General features: G+C 41.6%; 1 protein-coding gene across 2 annotated transcripts in view; it reads right to left on the bottom strand.

The window, feature by feature from the left end:
• Nucleotides 1-24820, bottom strand: part of LOC122664099 (DENN domain and WD repeat-containing protein SCD1) — a 149869-nt gene that overhangs the window by 105072 nt on the left and 19977 nt on the right. For both annotated transcript variants that reach the window (XM_043859789.1, XM_043859788.1), the window contains exon 3: nucleotides 24277-24478. In XM_043859789.1, the coding sequence (XP_043715724.1) occupies nucleotides 24277-24478 (202 nt within the window). The remainder of the gene's footprint in view (nucleotides 1-24276; nucleotides 24479-24820) is intronic.

Here is a 24820-nt window from a genome sequence, read left to right as displayed (position 1 = left end):
TAGGCATCAGCAGACAAAATTTAAGGAGGTTCCAGAACTGTATCTTTTCAGCTTTTTGGAGCCCATGATTTGTTATTCTCCACAAATTGTGAGGATTTGTAACTACCCTGGTGCATTGTTCAAAATCTCGCGAAATCTCGATCGAGATTTCAGAAATTTCGGATATTTCGACCTTCTCAAAACAAAATACCACCTCGAATCAAAAAAATACAAAAACTCGAGCGAAATTCTCAAAATTTTGAGATCTCGAGATATGTTCAAAATCTCGCAAGATTTCGAATTTCTCGTCCAAACTGCTTTTAATAAAGGAGCATATTTCGTCAGTCTCGGTCGAAATTTCGACCGAGACTGAGAAACAGCTCTGGTTTCCTTGTTTTTGCTTGGTTTTTGGCACTTTTGCTCATTTCTTCTCCATTCTTCCACTTCCCACTGGAATCCTCGCCGCATCTACGCCGGAACAGCTTGGAGAACACAAGATACAAACTTCTTAGCACATCTGTGAAGCCTATCCACTATTCCAGGTAAAACCATATTCTCAAAATTGATTTTTTTTTAGGGAAATGCATGATCAACATGTTTGTTTGTGATGAAATAAATATATGTTAGACACCAGAAGCCGATCTATGACTTCACGGTGTCGAAATTTTTTTTTGGTATATGTATTCTTTTTTTATTTTTCTGCTTCAAAAATTGGATTTATTTACAACAAAAATCAAAAAATAATAGGGGTTATGTATATTGTATGGTGATGAATTAAATATATGTTAGACACCATTGGCTGATCTACGGCCTCACGGTGTCAAAAATATTTTTCTGCCAATAATAATTATTTTAATTTTCAAAAATTATAAAAATTATTTAAAAAATTGAAAAAAATAGCAAAAAATAGGAAAAATTATGAGGTTTTTGTTTTAAAGTTACTGACAAATATAAAAGTAAATTGTACATACTTCTTAATTGCTGCTCATTTACATATCTTTTCGATTTTGTTGTGCTAGGCCAATAATTATTTGAAAAATATTTTTAAAAATTATTTTTAAATATGAGAAAAATATGAGGGTTAGGGGAAAAATACAAAATAGCTATAAGTAAATTCTACATGTTGTTTTATTGCTGCCCATTTGCATAAAATTTCGGTTTTGTTGTGGTAGGCCAATATTTATTTGAAAAATATTTTTAAAAATTGTTTTTAAATATGAGAAAAATATGAGAGTTAGGGAAAAAATACTAAATAGTTATATACTTATATACTTGTGTTAGTGCTCTTAAATCTTAATTCTTAAACATTTAAACTAAAAGAATTGATGTGCTTCAGTGATTAATGAATTGTCTTTTCTTCATGCAACAGTAAACTAGTCCGATTATGGCGGACCGTGGTAAACGATAGAGCCAGAGGCAAGAGGGGCAGAGGCAGCCGGCCAAGACCCAGGGGGAGGGGAGCACACCCAGGCGAACTAGGGGTGACATTGCATGGTTGCATGACACTCCAATTGATGGGGATAAAAGAAAACCCCAATGCAACTATTGTCACATGCAATTTTTGGGAGGTGGTGCCACTAGACTCAAACAACATCTAGCTGGGAATTCTCCTGAAGTGGTCGCATGTCATATGGTCCCTGTGGAGGTATCTAGGGCTGTCATTGATTACATGAAGGGAGGGAGTAAGAGGAAGGCTCAAAGGGAGAAGGCAAGAGTAGATCTTGAGGAAGCAGTGAGGTGTACAGCGGGAGGCCAATCAGGCCATCGTGATGATGATGATGATGACAGTGATGATGTCTATGTTTCTGATGATATAGAGACTGAGCGAGAGGCTAGGGATTGGAGACGAGCACAGATGATGAGCAGAGCCAATTATCATGAGGATCAGGAGAGACAGAGAGTTGGTGGTAGTGGAGGAGCTGGTACCTCTAGAGCTGGTGCTAGTGGTAGTGGAGGAGGTGGGTTGCCTAATCCCTTTAGGAGATCACAGAGTACGAGGGCAGCTCCCCCTCCGCCTCCACTACCACGAGATGACCCAGTACTTCACCAAGCACCTGGTGTTTATAGAAAGAAAGGCAACAAACAACCAAAAATCAAGGGAGCATGGAAAAATCTGAAGGGGATGGTGAAAGAATCTATAGCTAAGTGGATGTTAAACCATACCATCCCAGCAAACACAGCACAAGGCCCCTTTTATCAGACTATGATAGATTCCATTGCTGAGGCTAGCCCAGGGTATAAGGGGCCCACCCCATATGAGATTATGAAGGTGTATTTGCCCCAGCAAAAGAGAGAGCTTGAAGACTACATCAATGAAATGAGGGGGTTGTGGGAGAACTATGGGGTGACCATAATGTGTGATGGTTGGACTGGTCCTACAAGAAAGTCCATCATCAACTTTATGGTGTATTGTGATGGGAGAACAGTCTTTCTGAAGTCTGTTGATGCATCCAAGGAGAAAAAGGATGCAAAGTATATCTACAAATTGCTGAAGGAAGTGGTAGAAGCTGTAGGAGTGAGGAACGTTGTCCAAATTGTAACAGACAACGGAAGCAACTACAAGAGTGCCGGTGAGAGGTTGATGCAAAACAATAAGTACCGGTTGTTTTGGACTCCATGTGCTGCCCATTGTATAGACCTCATGTTGAAGGACATGGGAAAGATCAAATTGGTACAACATGTTGTGGAAAAGGCAAGGCAAATGACCAACTTTGTCTACAACCATGGGTTTGCACTAAACATCTTGAGGGAGAAGTGTGGGGGTGACTTAGTGAGGCCAGGCATAACTAGATTCGCCACCAACTACATTGCACTCAAGAGTATAGAGACCAAGAAGTCTGGACTGAGATCAATGTTTGCTTCTGAAGACTGGTTCAACTGGAATGGGTCCAATACCCATGGTGGTAGGGAAGCACAAGCTACCATTTCATCAGATGACTTTTGGTCTAAGTTGCATAAAGTGGTACAACTTCTGGACCTAGTGGTCAAGGTTTTGCATATAGTTGATTCTGCTCTCAAGGGACCAACCATGCCACATCTATATGTTGCCATAGACTTGATGAATGAAGGTGTTTACAATGCAAATCCACGAGGTAGGAAACACTTTCTCAAAATTATCAAGGAGCGTTGGGAAAATCAACTTATGCATCCATTGCATAAGGCTGGTGAGTGTACACTCTTTGTTTTTTATGCAATTACATCTTTTAAAGTTAATTTGAAGGATATATTACTAACTAGTCAATATGTAATGTCAATTTCAGCATATTATTTGAACCCCAAGTACCAATACAGTCATAGGCTTGGGTTGAATAGTAGTCTTATTGACGCAGTCAACGAAGTAGTTGCCAAGTAGGAGCCGAATAGTAAATTACAGGCGATATGCAACAATGAGGTGAGTCTGATAAGTTATAATTCATTTGGAATTACTCAATTCAATACTAAATAGTAATGAGTCATTACTAATTTTAAATATTTTCCAAATGATTATAGTTAAAGACTTTTAGGGATGCATTGGAAAGTTTTGGAACCGATGCTGCAGAGTAAGGCCGGACACGCGGTGATGCCGGTACTCATTAGTCATTACTCAATTCAATATCTTGTTCTTTTGAAATGAAGGTGACATGTCTCTTTTGTTGTAATGCCGCCGAATGGTGGGTGTTGTATGGGGGTTAGGCAGACAATTTAAGAAAAATAGCAATCAAGGTTCTCTCCCAGATATGTTCAGCATCTGGCTGTGAACGGAATTGGAGTACATTTTCTCTCATCCACTCCAAGAGGAAAAATAGATTGGGTTCTGAACGTCTCTCTGACTTAGTGTATGTGCATTATAATTTGAGGTTGAAGATGCAACACATACGTATGGGACAAGAGGGTATCAGGGAAAATATCGATCTCGCCGACATTTTCCAGGTGGAGTCAGATGATGAAGATCCTATTGTTGATTGGGTGAGGGATAGAGGTGAGCCAGTGTTAGATCAGCCTGGAGGTAGACCTAACCCCATGATAGCTGAACACATAGAAGCTAATGTGGATGACTTCATGGCTGCAGAGGGTAAGGTACACGCACGGGACGCGTCACCCATACCGTTCTAGCCTACTGATGGTGTTGATGAGGAGGATGAAGATTGGTCTATGTCATCTGGTGGAGATGGTGGTGGTGGAGATGGCGGTGGTGGTCCTGGTAGAGATGGTGCTGATGGAGGTGATGATGAAGGTAATGATGGACGTGATGATGATGGTGATGGTGGTCAAGCATATGAGGGAACTCGAGTCCCGTTTGTGGTACAAGAGCAGCAAGAGGCAATCCGTGCCCCCACCAGCCCCACACCAGCCACACGACCCACATCGTCCACCTCGACCTGCTCGAGAAAGCAGCGTGGCCAGTCCCGTCCTGGTGGTCGTGGTAGTGGTACTAGTAGGCAGGCTGAGCTTATGGACATTGATGCCCTATCTGGCTCTTGGTGGGTGAGTATTGGCGATAGAGACAGAGATCGAGTGGGCATTTCCGTGCCCCATCTTTTCATGTAGACAAGCAGTCCATCTCCAGCACAATCAGAGCATGGTTCATCTCATTCACATCCATATGGCAAAGGGCATTCTGGGCAGTACCCTTGGGGGCAGCAGCCTATATCTTCTCCATCCATTCCCAGTTTTGAGTATGACTCCCACTCACAAGGATAGAATGGATCGTCTTTTGTGGATGACTTCTTTTCCTACACTGGCTACCCAACCCACCAGCCGTAGCCTTACAACCCGTACATGCTCCCAGAGCCGTCATATGACTCATATCATAGTGGATCAGTGGGTAGCACTTCTTCACAATTTGGTGACCTATATCCTAGGATAGGTTACCTTCAGCATGTTGATGATGCAGTTTACATGGCCACTGTGGATGACTACACTCGCTTCTTCTCCCAGACTATGAGGTAGCATGCATTCGTCCTACAGTCGGAGAGCAATACACGTCGGCTCCAGCGGACCATGAGTGGGGTTGATCCTGGACGGCGGAGTAGTTATTATTAGCAAATTTGTAAACATTTGAGATGAATGATGACTAGTTGACTACTTGACTTGTAGCCTTGTACGGGACAATTGGGGATATTGACATATTGTGATTTGGAATGTTTGATAATTGATATCATCTTCTTAAATCTTAACTCTTAAGTTGTTATTTGTTAACTTGTTATTGACTTGATGTCTTATGTACTTAATATTATGATTTATGACTTAACTTATGAGTCATTATGTTTCCAACTTAGTTCCAAGCATAGTTGTCATGGCGTCCTGGCGCTGGAGAGGGCTGCATGGCGACCTACGCCATGGCGACCCTCTTTGATTTCTTCTTCCTGACTCTCTTTCCCTCTTCGATTTCTTCTTCCTGTCTTCGATTTCTTCTTCCCTCTTCGATTTCTTCTTTCCCTCTTCAATTTCTTTCGATTTCTTCTTCCTGTCTTCTTTCCCTCTTCGATTTCTTTCGATTTCTTCTTTCCCTCTTCGATTTCTTCTTCGATTTCTGAATTGTCTTCTTAAAACTTGAGAAACAGTAGAGAAAAAATAAAACATGGCTTGAGTATACATCTATTAACACATTAAAAATAGAGAAAATAAAAAATAAAACATGGTCGACATGCTCGCCATGGCAACGCCATGGCGGGCGACATGTCGATATATCGACGTGACACCCCTCCACCGACTTGGATCGCCGTGACGCCGTGACAACTATGGTTCCAAGTCAATTTACTTGTTTAATGTACAATGTGTATGTGTAAATGTGTAATTAACTAAGTTATACATTAGGGTTCGACCGTACGTTGCCAATCAATGGTGCACATCCAAAACACCATTTTGGGTGACTATTTTTGCAATCTGAACATTTAAATGTGCTTATATAGCCTAAAATAGGGTTTCCATGAAGTTTCAGACCTTAACTTGGCCTAAAACCCACCGAAATGACCTATCGAAACATACCAGAAAAAATACAATATTTCTACCGAAATATCCGAAATTTCGAATATTTCGGTCAGCCCGAAATACCGAAACGAAACGAGTTCTCAAACAATGCCCTGGTGCCTTCCCAACCTGGAAGGCATTGTGAAGCTGAACTGTGATGGCCGCTGATCAGGGGATTGTGAGGACAGCTGCAGGGATGACAATCAAGTTTTTTCTAGGCCTACTGACTCTTCTAGGGAAGAGCTCCTCTCAATTTACTTTGGATAAGATATTTCTACCAAGGAAGGCTTATCTCACATCATTGTGAAAAGGAATTCATCCAGTTATAAAGCATGGATGAAAGGCAGTGAAACGGGACCATGGGAGTTCATGTATATCCTTGTGTCAGACAAATAGCCTTGCTAATTTAAGGAGATTTTCCCTATTATATATATTTGTATTAAAATGGGTTCAAGGGTATTTCTGTCCTAGGGGTATTATTGTCCTTGTAATCTATTATAAATAAAGCGGGGTTGTGATCAATTAGTCTCAAGCCATTATTCTCAATTCTCCACATGGTATCAGAGCGGGAATTCACTTCAGGATCCGAACCCTAATGGTTCTCATCACGAAACCCTAGTCTCTCTCTCTCCCTCCATCGTCTCTCTTTCTCTTTCTCCTTCTTGGTTTTTGTGCCACAAGCATCAATCACTGGCACCGCCATCTCTCTCTTCTCTTCTCGGTTCTAACCACCGCCTCCACCACTTCCACCTTTTACCACCTCCGCCTCCGCCTTCTAGCAGCTCCACCACTCTCACCTCTCTCTCAGTTTCACCCTTGGTGGTGAGTTTTGTCTCCCACCAAGGGATTCTTTGCCTTTTCCATGGTTTGATTATCCTTTGATTTTTCAGAAGGTGATGTTCTCCTTCAAATCCACAAAGTGTTGATGTGTTTGTGATTTGTCTCTGACCAGCAACCATGGGTGATTCCAAGATCTCCTCTGCATCTACTGTACAAGGAGTCAATCAAACAGATCCTTTTACATTCCCTGCTAGCTCCATTAAATTAAATGGGAGCAATAATTTGATGTGGGCGCGATCTTGCTACCATGCCGTTGGTGCTCGTGGGCTTTCCGGATTTCTTACTAGAGTGGCTGTTATGCCTACTGCTGCTGGTTCTGCTCAAGAGAAATGGATGACTTCAAATTTTCTGGTGATGTCCTACCTCATCAACTCCATGGATCCTACTATAGCCAGGGGGCTATTTGCTTCTTGACACCGCTGCCAAAATTTGGAAGACTACAAAGATACATATTCTGAGGTTGGTAATGCTGCCCAATGTTATGAACTTCTCCAGAAGATCCATACTACAAAACAAGGGGAGTTATCTCTTTCTCAGTATTATTTCACTTTATGTAGCATGTGGCAACAGTTAGATTTTATGGGTCTTTTTCCGCTACCTGTGAGACTGATGCCACTGCTTTTAAGAAAAGGGAAGATGGTCTTCGTGTCTTCGATTTTCTCGCATGCCTTAATATTGAGTTTGATCAGATTTGGGTTCATGTCTTGAATCAGGAACCATTCCCAACACTTGACTAGGCTTATGCCATGGTACAATCAGAAGATAATTGACGTAATGCCATGGTTCACCCAGTTTCTTAGGAACAATCAGCCCTTTCCACCAGTTCTCAAAATTCATCCCATGGTGGACTCTCTCGTGGTATTGGTGATTGTCCTACTTCTGATCGTGCTCCTGTGAAGTGTGACTATCGTGGCAAGGAACGGTATACCCGTGAGAAGTGTTGGAAATTGCATGGGTGACCTGCAGATACTCGAGGTCGCAGACAGAGTTGTCCTTCTACCAGAGCTCATCATACTTCATATGAAGACAATGCTGCTGCTGACCAATCTATTTCTCAGGAAGTTCTCCATACTCTACGTAACCTGGTAACTCGGTTGGACTCATCTTCACCGGCTCCATCTGCAGCTTCGGCCACCTCCTGCCAAGGAATTCTGAACCGTCTACCTCTTCTACCCCTTCAGGTATTGTGTTCTGTGGCCATAGCTCCTCTATCACATCCGATTCTTGGATAATTGACTCAAGAGCTACTGATCACATGATTGGTTCTCCCCTTCAATTTGAACAATACACTCCTTTGTCAGGTAACACCAAAGTTTGTGTGGTTGATGGTTCTCTTTCCTCTGTTTTTGGGAATAGTACCATTAAATACACTCCATCACCATCCATATCTTCTGTTTTGCATCTTCCCAAGTTTTCTACTAACTTACTTTCTATCAGTAGTCTTACAAGGGACCTCAATCGCAAAGTAACCTTTGTCCCTAATCATTGTCTTTTTCAAGACCCGGTGATAGGAAATACAATTGGTTGTGGTAAGTTGGCTGGTGGTCTTTACTTGCTTGACAGTTCTCCATCAGCAATGATTTCCCAGTCTAATTCGTCTGCTTCTACATTGGCTGAATTACATCAGTGGCATCGTCGTTTGGGCCATCCTCCCTCAGGCGTTTTATCTGTTTTATTGAACTCGAGGATGGAATAACGAGGCAAGAACAGGAGCACTCTATGGTCCAGGGGGAGACTAGGAGAGCAGATACCTTGAAGGTTTTTACCAGAGGAATGTGGCAAAAATATAAGCAAGTTGAGAACACCAACACCACTGCACCTAACCAGTCGTTGCTCTCTGATCCAAGTCCTTCCCCCACTTCTCCTGGTAAGTCTCCTTTGGATCCTAGTCTAGATTTAGCCATTGCTATTTGTAAACCCTGCAGAACTTGTACTCGGTATCCCATTTCAAATGTCGTTTCTTATGACTCACTTTTCCCCATCTTTCCATGCCTTTGTCTCATCTTTGTCTTTTGTTTCCACTTTGCATCCCTAACACTTGCCAGGAAGCAATGGTCAATTCAAGGTGGAAAGATGCAATGAATGAAGAAATGAGGTCGCTAAGAAAAAATGATACGTGGGATGTGGTGAGTCTTCCTCCAGGAAAGAAATTGGTTGGTTGTAAATGGGTCTTCACTATCAAACACAAGGCAGATGGGACATTGGAAAGATATGAGGCTAGACTGGTTGCTAGAGGATTCACTCAAACACCTGGGATCGACTATCAAGAAATATTTGCTCCAGTCGCAAAGATGAATACTATCAAAGTTATCATCTCGTGTGCAGCTAACCAAGGCTAGGATCTTCAACAACTAGATGTGAAGAATGCTTTTCTTCACGGGGAGCTTGAAGAGGAGGTATACATGGGCATTCCTCCCAGTTTTGCTGCTAAAAAAACCCAAGGCAAAGTATGTTGTCTCAAGAAAGCTCTATATGGTCTAAAACAGTCACCAAGAACTTGGTTTGGATGTTTCCATAGAGCGATGGTGTCGATTGGTTACAAACAAAGTGATGCTGACCATCATAGTTATCAAGGCGTCGCCATGTCGTCTCCAGACTCCTTGGTCACCTTGGACGCCATGGCGGGCGCTTTGCCGCCATGGCAGTGTCGCCTTGTCTTTTTACCCTCTAAAATGCCATGGTTGCATTCCCGCCTTGATAACTATGCTGACCATACTTTGTTTATCAAGAAGAGAAATCAGCATATCACAGTGTTGATTGTTTATGTAGATGACATTATCATTATTGGAAGTGCTGTTGATGAGATAAGTAAGTTGAAGACCTATTTGGGAACAGAGTTTGAGCTCAAGGATCTCGGAAAACTTAGATATTTGCTCGAGATAGAGGTCGCATATTTTGCTCAAGGTATCTTCCTTTCACAATAGAAGTATATTCTTGATCTGTTGTCTGAAACAGGAATGTTGGGGTGTAAGCCTTCAGATACCACCTTGGAACCAAATACCCATCTAAAGGTTAAAGATGGAGATCATGTGGATAAGGGCAGCTATCAGTGATTGGTTGGTCGCTAGATATACTTGTCGCACACACGGCCTGATATAGCATTTATTGTTAGTGTTGTGAGCCAGTATATGCACGATCCTCACTCCACTCACCTAGAGGGAGCATACAGGATCTTGATATATTTGAAGTCTGCTCCCGGGAAAGGTGTTCTCTTTCCTTCCCATGATCACTTACGAGTTGAGGCTTACGCTAATGCAGATTGGGCAGGATGTCTAGATGACCAGAGGCCTACCTCGGGATACTGCACTTGTTGGTGGGAATTTAGTGACTTGGCGGAGCAAGAAGCAATCTGTAGTTGCTCAATCAATGTTGAGGCTGAATTTTGGGCTATGGCCCATGGTATTTGTGAGCTCCTATGGTTGCAAGCACTTCGTCGTGATTTATGTGTTCCTGTTGAGCTACCCATGCGCCTATACTGTGATGGCAAATCTGCAATAAGTTTTGTTCACAACCCAGTGCAACACCATCGTACCAAGCATATTGAGATTGATCGTCATTTCATCAAGGAGAAGCTGGAGCAAGGAGTAATATGCATTCCAGTTGTTCAGTCCGGAGATCAGTTAGCCGATATTCTTACTGAGAGTATCAATACTAAAAAGTTTGTATCCATTTTTTGTAAGTTGGGCATGTTTGACATTTATGCACCAACTTGAGGGGGAGTATTGTAAAATGGGTTCAAGGGTATTTCTGTCCTAGGGGTATTATTGTCCTTGTACCTATTCTAGAATGTTCACTTGTCTATTATAAATAAAGAGCGGCTGTGATCAATTAGTCACAAGCCATTATCCTCAATTCTCCACAATATTATATACATGTATTAATTTAAGAGGGCGGCAAAGCGGGCCTTAGCACACTGGTAAGGTTGCTCCATTGCAACTTAGTGGTCGCAGGTTCAAGTCAAGAAAAAGCCTCTCCATGAAACGGGGTTAAGGCTGTGTACATTATGACCCTCCCTAGACCCCACAGTGGCGGGAGCCTCGTGCACTGGGTACACCCTTTATATACATGTATTAATTTAGACTTCTATCTATATTAATATAGTGTTATAACTAATAAGTTACAACTTACAACTATGAGTGGGCCAGCCTTGGCACAACAGTTAAGTTGTGTTGTTGCAACCTGTTGATTACGGGTTCAAAACTTGGAAACAGCCTCTCCTGTGAAGCAGAGGGTAAGGCTGCATACATTTGCCCCTCCTAAATCCTGCAGTAGTGGGAGCCTCGTGCACTAGGACACTCTTTTTTTTAAGTTACAACTATGCTTGCGCTATGGTCTTTGTTGAAGTTGATATATACCTAAACCCCTTGGCCCAAATAAACCCCCCCCCCTAAAAAAAAGGGTCTTGTTCCACTCAATCCACTAAAGAAATTAATTCATCAGCCAAAAACCCTATTTTTTGGGGGGAGGGGAGGGTTAGGTATACTTGTAATTTTGAATATTTTTATGATGTTAATGTTGTAATATGGGTTCAAGGGTCTTAGGGTTTATTTTGTGTTGCCCTATGGGCTTTATTGTCTTTGTACTTATATCTAATTTTTATGAATAAAGGTGGGTTGTGTCTCATAGACAAGTCATAGTTCCCAAAGTCATCATGGAATCAGAGCAGAATCAACCTAGGGATCCCCAACCCTAATCGAATCTCTCTTCTCCTCTCCTCTTTCTCCTTCTCGATTTTTTCCCAACGCCTCTACCACCTAGCCGCCGGCGCTAACATCTAACCACCACCGCCTCCCTCCCTCTCAGTTTCTCTCGGCACCTCTCTCTCCCCTTTCTAGCGCCACCAAGGCAGGGTTACTACCTCCCACCCTTCCGCCACCCTTGGTAGTGCTTTTCTCCACCACTGAGGGCTTGTTTGTTCCCTCCTTTTGGTTTTCCAACCTTCTTTCATGATTTGAAAGGTTCCCTTTGAGGATTTTTTTGTTGGTGATTGGTTGATGTTCTAGCATCTCTTCTTCAGCTTCATGGCTTTGTTCTTCCGTGGAATACAATGCCAAACAATTCAGATCTTTCTTCTGACTTCCGCTACATCTGGGACTGAAGGGCAAGTTCGTGTTTCCCACAACGGCTTCCCCACATTCCATGTATGCTCCGTTTGTTTGGATGGGAGCAATTTACTTGATGTGGTCTCGATCCTGCTATCTCTCCATCGAATCCCGTGGGTATTTGGGATATCTCACTAGTACAAAAGAAAAACCTACCACTGAAGGTGCAGAACAGGAGAAGTGGAGTTCTGCTAACTACTTGGTTATGTCATACCTTCTTAGTAGTATGCAACCCCAACTTGCTAGGGGATATCTCTTGTTGGACACTGCTGCAAAAATTCGAAAGGCTGCTCAGGAAACTTATTCGCAGGTTGGGAACAATGCACAGGTCTATGAACTACACAAGAAACTTCGTGAAACCAAGCAGAAGGAACTCAGCCTATCACAATATTACTCTGAGTTACGCAATTTGTGGCAGGATTTGGATTTCTATGATATGTTCCAGGCCTCTACTCCTGCCGATGTTATCAAGTTCAAGAAACATAAAGATAAGTTCAGGGTGTATGACTTTCTTGCTGGACTTAATGTGGAGTATGACCAGATCCGTGCTCAAGTTCTTAGCAGGGATTCTTTCTCCACTTTGGAACAGGCGTACTCATTGATTCAACTAGAGGACAGCCGTCAAGCTACAATGTTGCCTTCCTCTTCCCAGGACCGATCGGCCCTCCTTTCTAATCCTTCCATACAGCCCAAAAGTAGACCTTCTTGTCCTAGCGAACATTCTGACTATGACTCTATCAAGTGTGAATATTGTGGGAAAGAAAGACACACCAAGGAGTTTTGTTGGAAGCTACATGGCCATCCCACTACCTCTTCTAACAAAGGTCGTGGTCGTGAGAAACCTTCAATAAATCATACAGAGGCGTCTGCAGTTGATTCTTTACTTGATGCTTCCCCTTCCTCCTCTCAGGATGAGCTTACCAAGCCCCTTCGTCAATCAGTAACCAATTTGGACTCATCCGGTTTTGCTAGCCCTGCTTCTGCTTCCTCTTCCATGTTGGTATCCTCGAACTTTGCTTCCCTAGGTATTTATTTTTCTGGTCATTATGCATCAACTGCTTCCTGTCCCTTGATTATTGACTCTGGTGCCTCTGACCACATGACAAGTACAACTAGTCTTTTCATTAAATATTCTCCTTGTTCTGGAAAAGACAAGGTTCGCATTGTTGATGGCTCTCTTTCCTCTGTATCTAGGACGGGGTCCATCGCATGTACTCCCACTCTGACTTTAAATTCAATTTTACATGTTCCTAACTTTACTACAAATCTTATTTCTATTAGTCGTTTCACTTCCGACCTTAATTGTAAACTGACGTTTTCCGTCTCACTATCTTTTTCAGGATCTAGTAACGGGGGAAACGATTGGCTCTAGTAGGGCTCATGGTGGTCTCTATTTGCTCGACGAATCTTCTTCATCTCCTAGTCGTGCTCATCAGACCATTTCTACTTCCGCTCTGTTAGTTTCTCCTGATTTACTTCTTTGGCATAGACGTTTAGGTCACTGTCATGTGGAGACTTGATTAAAAGTTGTCCCAATTTATTTTCAAATTGTAGCCCAAAGGATGCTTTTTGTGATGCTTGCATTTTAGCCAAGCAAACTCGTTCTTCTTATTCCAGTTTAAATATTAAAGATGTTTCTCCATTTATGCTAATCCATTCGGATGTGTGGGGCCCTGCCCATAGTATTTCTATTTGTGGGTATAAATGGTATGTTTCTTTTATTTATTGTCATACTTGTTGCACTTGGCTTTATTTGATGCACCACAAGAGTGAGGTTTTTGCCAGCTTTCAACCATTTCACAACCTTGTTCGCACCCAGTTTAATGCCACCATTAAAGTTCTCCACAGTGATGATGGTAAGGAGTATATGAATGGTACATTCCAGGCATATCTTGCATCTCAAGGTATTCTCCATTAGATCAATTGTGTTGACACACCGGCTCAGAATGGGGTGGTTGAACGCAAGAACCATCATTTATTGGAGGTGGCATATGCAATTATGTTTGAGATGCATGTTCCACCACAATATTGGAGTGAGGTTGTTCTAATTGCTACCTATCTGATCAACTAAATACCTACACGGGTTTTTGATTTTTGCTCACCAATTCAACTTACTTCATTATTCCACCAAAGGTATTTGGATGTGTTTGTTATACCCGGAACCATCAGTATCCAAGTAAGTTGGAACCACGTGGCTTAAAGTGTGTTTGTTGGTTATTCTCCTACCCAGAAGGGCTACCGATGTTACTATCCATCAACCCGCCGCATGTATGTGACTATGGACGTTATTTTTAATGAAACTGCACCCTATTTTTCTCCGGCATCTCGTTAATGGGGTGAGTCTCCATGGTTTGGTGAAGATATGTCGAATATGCCTCCTCTTGTTGGTGAAGATAATACTCCTATCCAAGGGGAGTCTCCTATCTAGGGGGAAACTCAACCCATTGTTGTTATTTCTCTCATTATCCGTACATATACTCGTCAAGCTTGTGGGAAGCAAATAGACACCACCATAGCTGCTCCAAGTCAACCAGATCCTCCTATATTGGATCCACCACCGACTGGTAATCTCTCTCCACAGTCTCCCATTGTTTCTGACCCTTCTTTAGATCTTCCCAATTCTGTCCATAAAGGGGTTCGAGTTTATACGCAACACCCTGTTTCTCAAGTTGTTTCATATGAGTCTCTTTCCCCCTCATACCATGCTTTTGTTTCTTCTTTGTCTTCTGTTTCTCAATTTCTCTCCCTAAAAACTGGCAAGAAGCTCTCCAAGACCCATAATGGAAGGCAGCCATGATTGAAGAGATGCAGGCCCTAGAAAAAAATGGCACTTGGGACTTAGTATTCCTCCCTCCTCATAAGAAGACAGTAAGTTGCAAATGGGTATTTGAGGCCAAACAAAATATGGATGGCACTGTGGATCGATACAAGGCCCGGTTGGTCGCTAGGGGATTCACGCCGACTTATGGTCTTGACTACCAAGAGACGTTTGCTCCAGTTGCGAAGATGAACAGTATTTGTGTGATCTTGTCTTATGCAGTTAACCTTGGCTAGGAGTTGTAGCAGTTAGACGTGAAAAATGCATTTCTCCATAGGGAACTGGAAGAAGAGGTCTATTTAGATATCCCTCCTGGTTTTGCTACTCCAAAGACCCATGGGAAAGTATCCAAGCTTAAACGTGCCTTGTATGGAGTAAAACAGTCCCCACAAGCTTGGTCTAGAAGATTTCACGGTGCAATGATCTCTTTTGGCTACACCCAAAGCAATGTTGATCACACCCTCTTTATCAAGAGATCTAGATCCAAGATTGCCCTTCTTATAGCTTATGTGGACGACATTGTTGTCAATGGCAGCGACACTGAGGAAATTTCTCGTCTCAAACCATATCTTGCGAAGGAATTTGAGATCAAGGACCTTGGCCAATTGAGATACTTTCTTGGTATTGAGGTTGCCCGTTCTACTAAAGGGGTGTTTCTCTCTTTTGTTATCTGAAATTGGCATGTTAGGGTGTAAACCTTTAGACACTCCTCTTGAATCAAATGCTTGGCTCTCTAGCAAGATTGGTGACCCTGTGGATGAAGGGCAGTATCAGCTGTTAGTTGGAAAGCGGATCTATCTCTCTCATACCTGGCCAAACATCGTCTTTGCTGTCAGCATGGTTAGCCAATACATGCATGACCCTTACACCACACATTGAGAAGTTGATATACGTATACTACGATACTTAAAGTCTGCCCCAGGAAAGGGAATTCTTTTCTCCCCTCATGATCACATGCGAGTGGAAGCCTTTACTAACTCTGACTAGGCGAGCTCTCCTGATGATCGACGGTCTACATCCGATTATTGCACTTTTGTTGGAGGTAACCTAGTTACTTGGTGGAGCAAGAAACAAACTGTTGTTACAAGGTCAAGTGCTGAAGCTGAGTTCCGCGCCATGTCCCATGGCATTTGTGAATTAATGCGGCTCCAAGGACTATTGAAAGACTTGGCTATTCCTACATCTTTACCTATGATGCTTTATTCTGACAACAAATATGCTATCAGTATTGCCCACAATCTGATCCAGCATGATCGCACCAAGCATGTAGAGATTGACCCGCATTTTATCAAAGAGAAACTGGAACAAGGGCTGATTTGCACTCCAATTGTCAAGTCCGGAGACCAGCTTGCCTGATGTTTTTACCAAGGGATTAAGTAGTAAATTGCTTTGTCCTCTTGTGTGCAAGTTGGGCATGTGTGATAACTAACATCCATGCACCAACTTGAGCGGGAGTGTTGTAATATGGGTTCAAGGGTTTATTTTGTGTTGTCGTAGGACCTTATTGTCTTTGTACTCATATCTAATTATTATAAATAAAGGTGGGCTGTCTCTAGACACAATCACACAAGTCACAATTCCCAAAGTCATCAGTTAACCTCCAAGTGATGACTTGAACCCTATGACCATAGACCCTTGCAATCTCCACAATTTTGCAACTGTTTTACTTGGAGTTAATAAAGGAATGTTCAATACTATGATGATAAAATTATGATCAAGATAAAATAATACATTCCAATAGTCTTATATAGAGTAGAGTCCATCTAAAAGATTGATCATCCTATAGCTATCTCATACATGGTTTTGACTTTTATAAATGCATTTATTCAAAGAAACTTTATCCAATCTTAGGCACACATAATTAGCCTTCCAATCTCTAGCTTGGATGGTTGACCACCCACTTAACATTTTCCTACAGCTGCCCCCCTCCACAAACACCACGCCATGCACACATGCGCACAAAGATAGACAGGAAGAGAAATTGAGAATAACTCATCCAAATATATCTCTTTCTTATTGTCCAGGAAAAAATAATGTCCTAATTCCAAAAAATAACACAAAAGAAAAAAAAATCTTATCCAATATTCCCCCAAGATCCAAGGTGAAAGAAGATAGGTTCCACATAAAACCCATATAACAAGAAGTTCATTTATACCGTACAATGTCCATGGACAGTCGAGGTGGGCCAAAAGCACTCAATAACAGGCTAATTTTTACCCACATTGTGGCTCATGTTTACACCCAGTTCATAACTCACATAATATTAACACCTACAAAATTCTTTTCTTGGTCCAGTTGGTTAATTCTGGGCATTTAAGCAGTCCTTTAGTCAGAAAATTTTTCCTTTTTGATGAATAACAAATCTATTGAAGGTTGGGGTGGGGGTAGGGGAGAAGTTTGGCTCTTCTATCTTATTCTTTTTACGTGTGTTTCTTATTGTTATACACATAAAAGTCAAGAGTCTTCTCCATACGGTAGTGAAAACCTGTCATCGCGTTCCATTGGGTTCATAATGCAGTGTAAGATTCTAGAAAGGAATCTAGAAGAAGAACTACAACCAGGAACATTATAGAAGTCGATAGAATCAGGTTATGGAAAGAATTGACTAAAAATAAGAGAAATTCAATATCTCATATCCAACTATTAGATCGGATGTAATTATGGTCAAGTGTAGAGCTTAACCAGACCTATCGTTCAATGTAAAATTCTTGAAAATCAGAGAACTAAAACTAGATGAAACCCAGATAGCCTAAAATTCAAGCTACAGATCTGCGATCAATCTAATAATTTGCAGAACTTCAGATTTGCAGTTCAAATATAATATCCAGCAATAAACAGTTAGGATCCTGAAATCAATATCCAATATAGAAGAGAAGTATTAACAGAACAATTTAGAACGGAATGCTTTAATGATCGATGTGATCATCAAACCCTTTATTCATAACTTTCAAAGAGTGGACAGAATTACAAATAAACCCCCCACATAGCCGACTCTACTAGCTATGGGGGAAAAAGCCCAAAATACCTTTTTGGGTTACATAACTCAACACTCCCCTCAAGTTGGTGCACAGATATCACACATGCCCAACTTGACCAAATTAGGATGAAACATCTTTCCACTCGGCACTTTAATGAAGACATCAGCAAGCTGATCACCTGACTTCACAAATGGCATACAAATCTGTCCACTTTCTAACTTCTCCTTGATGAAGTGTCTTTAATCTCCACGTGCTTGGTACGGTCATGCTACACTGGATTGTGGGCGATGCTAATTGCTGCTTTGTTCTCATAGTACAACTTTATTGGACGATGAATAGAACTGATGCAGATCCTAGCCTCCTCGAATTGAAGAAGCCACCCTAAGCCTAGGGTTTTAATAGGAGCCTTAGTTTAGTTTATTTTAGTTCTATACTTAGTTTTTATTTTGTGTTTTTAATTGAACCGGTTTAAATTGGTTGCATCCAATTGGTTCAATTGGTTCAATTTAAGTGAAGTGATCCTATTGGCTAAGAGGTTCTTATATCCTATTGGCTAGTAGGGAATCTTCTTTTATTTTAAGTAGTTTAAGTTGTTTTTAAGTCAGTAGGACTCTATTTTGAGTCTATTCAGTTTCTTAGTCAGTTTAAGTTAGCTAATAGGTTAAGGATTGAGTTTGGCCATTCCTTTTTAGTGTCTAAGTCTAATTTTGAGTCTTTTATATAAGGTTCTAAGGAGGCCAAGTATTGAACACGAATTTTGATTAATAAAAACTCAGATTTATGCTTGCTGCCTCTGTTGCTGCCTTTGCTCCATCGTGAGTGTGCCTTGTGAGTAATATCAAGGTTGCCTTGTGAGTAATATCAAGGTGAAGGGATTGGTAGATCGCCAATCGACTCCTTGCATCGTGAAGATCAGGAGTGCTGCTACATATCTCCTTGCATCTTGTAGATCGGGAGACCCCATTGTTCATCTTCAAAGCTACTGCCATTGAAGATCTCTTCAAATCCAGTAAGTTTGAATCTGAAGTTTGTTTAAACCTTCTTCTCACTCCTACCCTAACTAGGATTCCTCCATAACTTCAAATCTGTCCATTAGTTTCAAACCAAACTTTCAGCATGCATCCCTTACATCATTATTGACACTCGATCCAAGTTTCATCAATCCCCCACCACCCTAAACCCTAGAATCCCCTACTCCTACCTCCATTAGGAATTGTCTCCAATAACCTTATCTTGCTGTCCAACTCATCTAACCTACTTCCATTCACTCAAACATCATAAAACCTATACCATTAGACTTCCCTACACTTGCCTATCATTACCATATAAGACAACCCTAACCTAAACCTAACCGCACCCTAATTTTGCCCTAATTAGCCTAAGCTGTCCCAATCGGCCAGCCTTGTTTGGTGATCCTATTACCCTGGCTCCTAGTGGGACTACTCCTACCTAAGACTATATTAAATTGGTATCAAAGCCATGGATGTATATGGCATTCCAGTTCTGCCACCTCCACCAAATGAACAAGGTTTATTTGCCCTACCTTTAGATGATAGTGATGATGGGGCTGATTACTATGAAGACTTGGGTGAAGATTATGAAGATACCCGAGGAGTACATGTTGTAGCACGTATATTGATGGTTGAAACTAAAGGTGAAGATTGGCGACGTAGATGCATATTCTATACTCATATGAAGGCTAGAGAACGCACTGCTCAAATTATTGTTGATAGTGGCAGTTGTGTTAATGTGGTTGCTGAAAGATATGTGCAGAAGGCCAATCTGAAGCGTGAAAAACATCCTCTACCTTACAAGGTTGCTCTGCTGAATGGCAACAAATTAGAGGTAAATGAAAGGTGTTATGTTCCTTTACAACTCCAACACTATGCTGAAGAGGTTTGGTGCGACATCATCCCAATGCAAATGACTGATGTGTTATTGGGAAGACCCTGGTTATATGACAACGATGTTACTATTTATGGAAGAAAAAATCAATGTGTGTTTCAACACAAGGGACAACAGATCATTCTAAATCCTCTTAATCTACCCTCCGAGCTGCGCAAACGACAACTTATGCGCACCAACCAGAAGGGGACAGATTGTGAGAGTAAAGTCTTAGCTGTACCACAGAAGGAACTTGAGCAGACCAGCCATGATTTAGGTCCGATCCTAGACGTGGTTACATAATAAGTTGCTGCCCAGCCTGAGGTCAAGTTAGCACAGCCCATCAAGGAGTTATTGCATGATTTTTTTGTTGCAATGTCAAAGGAGCTGCCAAATGAGTTACCCCCACTGAGAAATATTCAGCATGTAATTGATTTGGTGCCTGGTTCTATTTTACCAAATCTACAAGCCTACAGAATGAGTTCTACAGAGCATGATGAGCTCAAGAAGCAAGTCGGAGAGTTGCTCCAACAGGGTTTCATTCAAGAGAGCCTAAGTCCTTGTGCTGATACAACAGGAAATGAAGAAGTGATTTCACAGGGAGACAATGACAAGCAAGTTGCTGTTCTTGAAGAGGTGGGGCTGAATGAGAAGGTTATCAGTATTGAAGACCCTATGGAGGTTGAACACATTGATTTTGTGATGCCCCCTTGGTTCTTCGAAGAGAAGGCTCCACGACTTGAAGACCATATTCCCACTGTTCTAACCTCAATAGAATTCTGCTAGGGAAGTGTTGAAGCTACTGCCCACATGTTGCTTCCCCCTCCTCATCACAAGGTTCGTGGACGAGTTTCTTCACACAAGCATAGTACTTGGACTCCCACTCATGATGTCCACAAGCTCAGCCCCAAGTTGCCAAAGTGTTGCATGGATTTCACCCATTCATCAGAGATGAATGTTTCTAAGTCGGGGAGAGTTGATGCAGATCTTAGCCTCCTCGAATTGAAGAAGCCACCCTAAGCCTAGGGTTTTAATAGGAGCCTTAGTTTAGTTTATTTTAGTTCTATACTTAGTTTTTATTTTGTGCTTTTAATTGAACCGGTTTAAATTGGTTGCATCCAATTGGTTCAATTGGTTCAATTTAAGTGCAGTGATCCTATTGGCTAAGAGGTTCTTATATCCTATTGGCTAGTAGGGAATCTTCTTTTATTTTAAGTAGTTTAAGTTGTTTTTAAGTCATTATGACTCTATTTTGAGTCTATTTCAGTTTCCTAGTCAGTTTAAGTTAGCTAATAGGTTAAGGATTGGGTTAGGCCATTCCTTTTTAGTGTCTAAGTCTAATTTTGAGTCTTTTATATAAGGTTCTAAGGAGGCCAAGTATTGAACACGAATTTTGATTAATAAAAACTCAGATTTATGCTTGCTGCCTTTGCTCCATCGTGAGTGTGCCTTGTGAGTAATATCAAGGTGAAGGGATTGGTGGATCGCCAATCGACTCCTTACATCGTGAAGATCAGGAGGGCTGCTACATATCTCCTTGCATCTTGTAGATTGGGAGACCCCATCGTTCATCTTCAAAGCTGCTGCCATTGAAGATATCTTCAAATCCAGTAAGTTTGAATCTGAAGTTTGTTTAAACCTTCTTCTTCTCACTCCTACCCTAACTAGGATTCCTCCATAACTTCAAATCTGTCCATTAGTTTCAAACCAAACTTTCAGCATACATCCCTTACATCATTATTGACACTTGATCCAAGTTTCATCAAACCCCCACCACCCTAAACCCTAGAATCTCCTACTCCTACCTCCATTAGGAATTGTCTCCAATAACCTTATCTTGCTCTCCAACTCATCTAACCTACTTCCATTCACTCAAACATCATAAAACCTATACCATTAGACTTCCCTACACCTGCCTATCATTACCATATAAAACAACCCTAACCTAAACCTAATCGCACCCTAATTTTTCCCTAATTAGCCTAAGCTGTCCCAATCGGCGAGCCTTGTTTGGTGATCCTATTACCCTGGCTCCTAGTGGGACTACTCCTACCTAGGACTACATTAAGAACTACTAAGATGGTGGAGTAAACTTTGAAGCCACAATAACTCACAATTTCTTGGGCCATAGTACGAAACTCTACTTCAGCATTGGATCTTGCCAACACATATCGTTTCTTACGACGCCATGTGACAAGATTACCTCCTACAAACGCACAATAACCTAAAGTAGATTTTCGATCAGGAATACCACCCCAGTCAGCATCAATGTAGGCCTCAATACGAAGATGATCATGCGGAGACAAGAGAATCCCTTTTCCGATAGCTGACTTCAAGTAATGTAGAATATGAAGAACAGCAGTCATATGAGCGGAGTAGGTATCATGCATGAACTAACTGACCAAACTTACTGCAAATGCAATGCCCGGTCTAGTGTGGGAGAGAGAAATCAATTTTCCCACCAACCGTTGATAACGTCCCTTATCAACAGGATCATCATCTTTGTCTTTCAAACGAGTAGTAGCTTCCAAAGGAGTATCACAAGGATGACACCCTAACAAACCAATCTCTAAGAGAAGGTCCAAAACATACTTCCTTTGAGAGAGAAAAATGCCTTTCAAGAATGGGAAACTTCAATCCGAAGGATGTAGCTAAGCTGTCCTGGATCTTTTATTTCAAATCTTCGTCCCAAGAAAATCTTCAGGTGAGAAACTTCATCAGCATCATTACCGGTCACACCTATGTCATCAACATAGACTATAAGAAGGGTAATCTGATCTCCACGACGCTTGATGAACAAGGTGTGATCAGCATTACTCTGTTTGTACTCTACAGAGATCATGGCTTTATAGAACTTGCCAAACCAAGCCTGAGGGGACTGTTTCAGCCCATATAATGCCCACTTCAGTCTGCAAACTTTCCCATGAGTCTTGTCACAAGAAAAACCTGGAGGAATCTCCATATAAACTTCCTCTTCCAGCTCTCTATGAAGAAAGGCATTTTTTACATCCAAATGTTGCAAATCCCAGCCCAGATTGACAGCATATGACCATAGTTGTCACGGCGGTTAGGCGACCCAAGGCGGTGGAGAGGGCTAAAGTTCAAGGCGACACCAACTAGGCAAACAAGGCGACCAAGGCGCCCGCTTAGGCAACCAAGGTGCCTGGACGCCTAGGCATCGCCTAGGCGGCCAACTATGCATATGACAATAAAACCTGAACAATATTCAACTTTGCAACTGGGGCAAAAGTCTCCTGGTAGTCGATCCCACAAGTTTGAGTAAACCCCTTGGCCACAAGTCTTGCCTTGTATATATCTATTGACCCATCCATCTTCTGCTTAACAACAAATCCCATTTACAGCCGACTGGTTTCTTGCCCAGAGGAAGAACCACTAACTCCCACGTCTCATTTTTGGACAAGGCTTTCATCTCTTCCATCATGGATTTATGGTTGCTTTCCACTTTGGATCTACAATTGCCTCCTGCCACTTTTGTGGAATAGAAACAGAGGAAAGAGAAGACACAAAGGCATGATAGGAAGAAGACAAAGAATCATAGGAAACAACATTAGAGATGGGATGTTGGGTACAGGACCTAATGCCTTTACGAACAACAATAGGTAATTCAAGAGAAGGATCCTTACCAGATGGAGTTGCAGGTTCTGGATCAAGATCTGACGATTGGAGAAGAGGTACAATAGTGGTGGTAGTCTCAACAATTTAGAATGGAATGCTTTAATGATCAATGTGATCATCAAGCACTTTATTTATAACTTTCAAAGAGTGGACAGAACTACAAATAAACCCCCCACATAGCCGAGTCTACTAGCTATGGGGGAAAAGGCCCAAAACACCCTTTCAGGTTACATAACTCAACAAGAAGAATATTGGAAGAAATGAGAAGTAGAAAAATTAGAGGAAAATATCAGAGTTAGAGAATTAGAAGAAGAAAGAGGACCAATCACACCTGAGAAGTAATTGAGCAGAAGAAGGAGATAGATCAGATCTTGAATACCAGCCCCGTATGCACAGCTCAATAGCTCCAGAGTTTTTAAGAAAACTCAAAATTCTTTACTCAAATAGTGTCTAATTAATGGGGGATGTATGCATACAAAAAGACCTTTTGAAATTTCTAAATAGACTCGCAATTGGACTTCTTGTCACTCTCAACGCTAGAAGAAAAAAAAAAAGTGACTCAAGACCAATATAACCCATCCATGGCCCAATTGGGCACTCTTGACTGCATCAGCTCTTCCGATGCTAATATAAGTGTTGGGCTGTTAATGCTCTCATTTCACTTTCTATGGTTTAGTCTGCAGTTGTCTTCATTCTAATTCCATGGAAGCCACAATTTTGCTTATCAGCTTATGCAAACCAGCATTAAATATGTAGAAATGATGGGTTTACAAACCTGAGTATCTTCACGGACTTAACAAAATAGTATATTAGCAACGTTACCTGTTGAATTTTTTCTCGCAAGACTAAATTTGTTTAAAGCTGTCTGCATCATGAAAACTAATATGTAAAAGAAAGAGATGAAACGAAACCACCTTCATCTAAATCTAGAATATCCAATTGGCATCATACATTTAGTTTCTTCATGCCCTTGTAAGACAACACATCATAAAAACATACAAAACCAACATCTGAGGGAAGTTTGTTTAACGATGTATGAATTGACAGAAATAAATACTGCCAACAAAACAATATAAATAGAAAGACATACCTACTTCCAGTAGGAGAAAAGCAAAGACAAAATATTTCCTCCAGTGCATCCCGGAGGACATGGAAGCTGGGTGAGCGTGAAACAAGACAAATACATTTGTCTGAAAATGAATTCGCGTTTATACGATAAGCTTCAGCAATATCCTCACTGACTGGGTCTCGAAAAGCAATGCAGCTAACATAAATTTTAGACCCATCTCCCTCTGCAGAAAATTTTCCAGTCAAAAATTGATGCACAAGAGGTCCAGGTCAGGACTCTAGTATTATAAACAAGGGGCGCTGTCCTCTGTGCCTGAGCGCAGCCTGCGCCCAAGCACATGGGGGTGGGCGGAATGACCACCCTGCCCCCCTGCACAGGCTGCCCATGTGCCTGGGCACAGGCTGCGCTGCGGCACAGAGAACAGTCTCCCTATAACCAAAATCATGAAAAATCTTGAGCGGACATCAATTAAGCAGTGAAAACAAAATCACCAAAGAAGTAAAGTACAGACATGGAAGCAATTAGAAACAAATAGAGATTAACAGAAAGCTTAGACCACCACAAT

This window comes from Telopea speciosissima, chromosome 6 (genome assembly GCF_018873765.1).
Source record: "Telopea speciosissima isolate NSW1024214 ecotype Mountain lineage chromosome 6, Tspe_v1, whole genome shotgun sequence".
Taxonomy (NCBI): Eukaryota; Viridiplantae; Streptophyta; class Magnoliopsida; order Proteales; family Proteaceae; genus Telopea; species Telopea speciosissima.
Note: the sequence above shows the minus strand (reverse complement) of the source record. Positions and strands in the feature narration are given on the sequence as shown.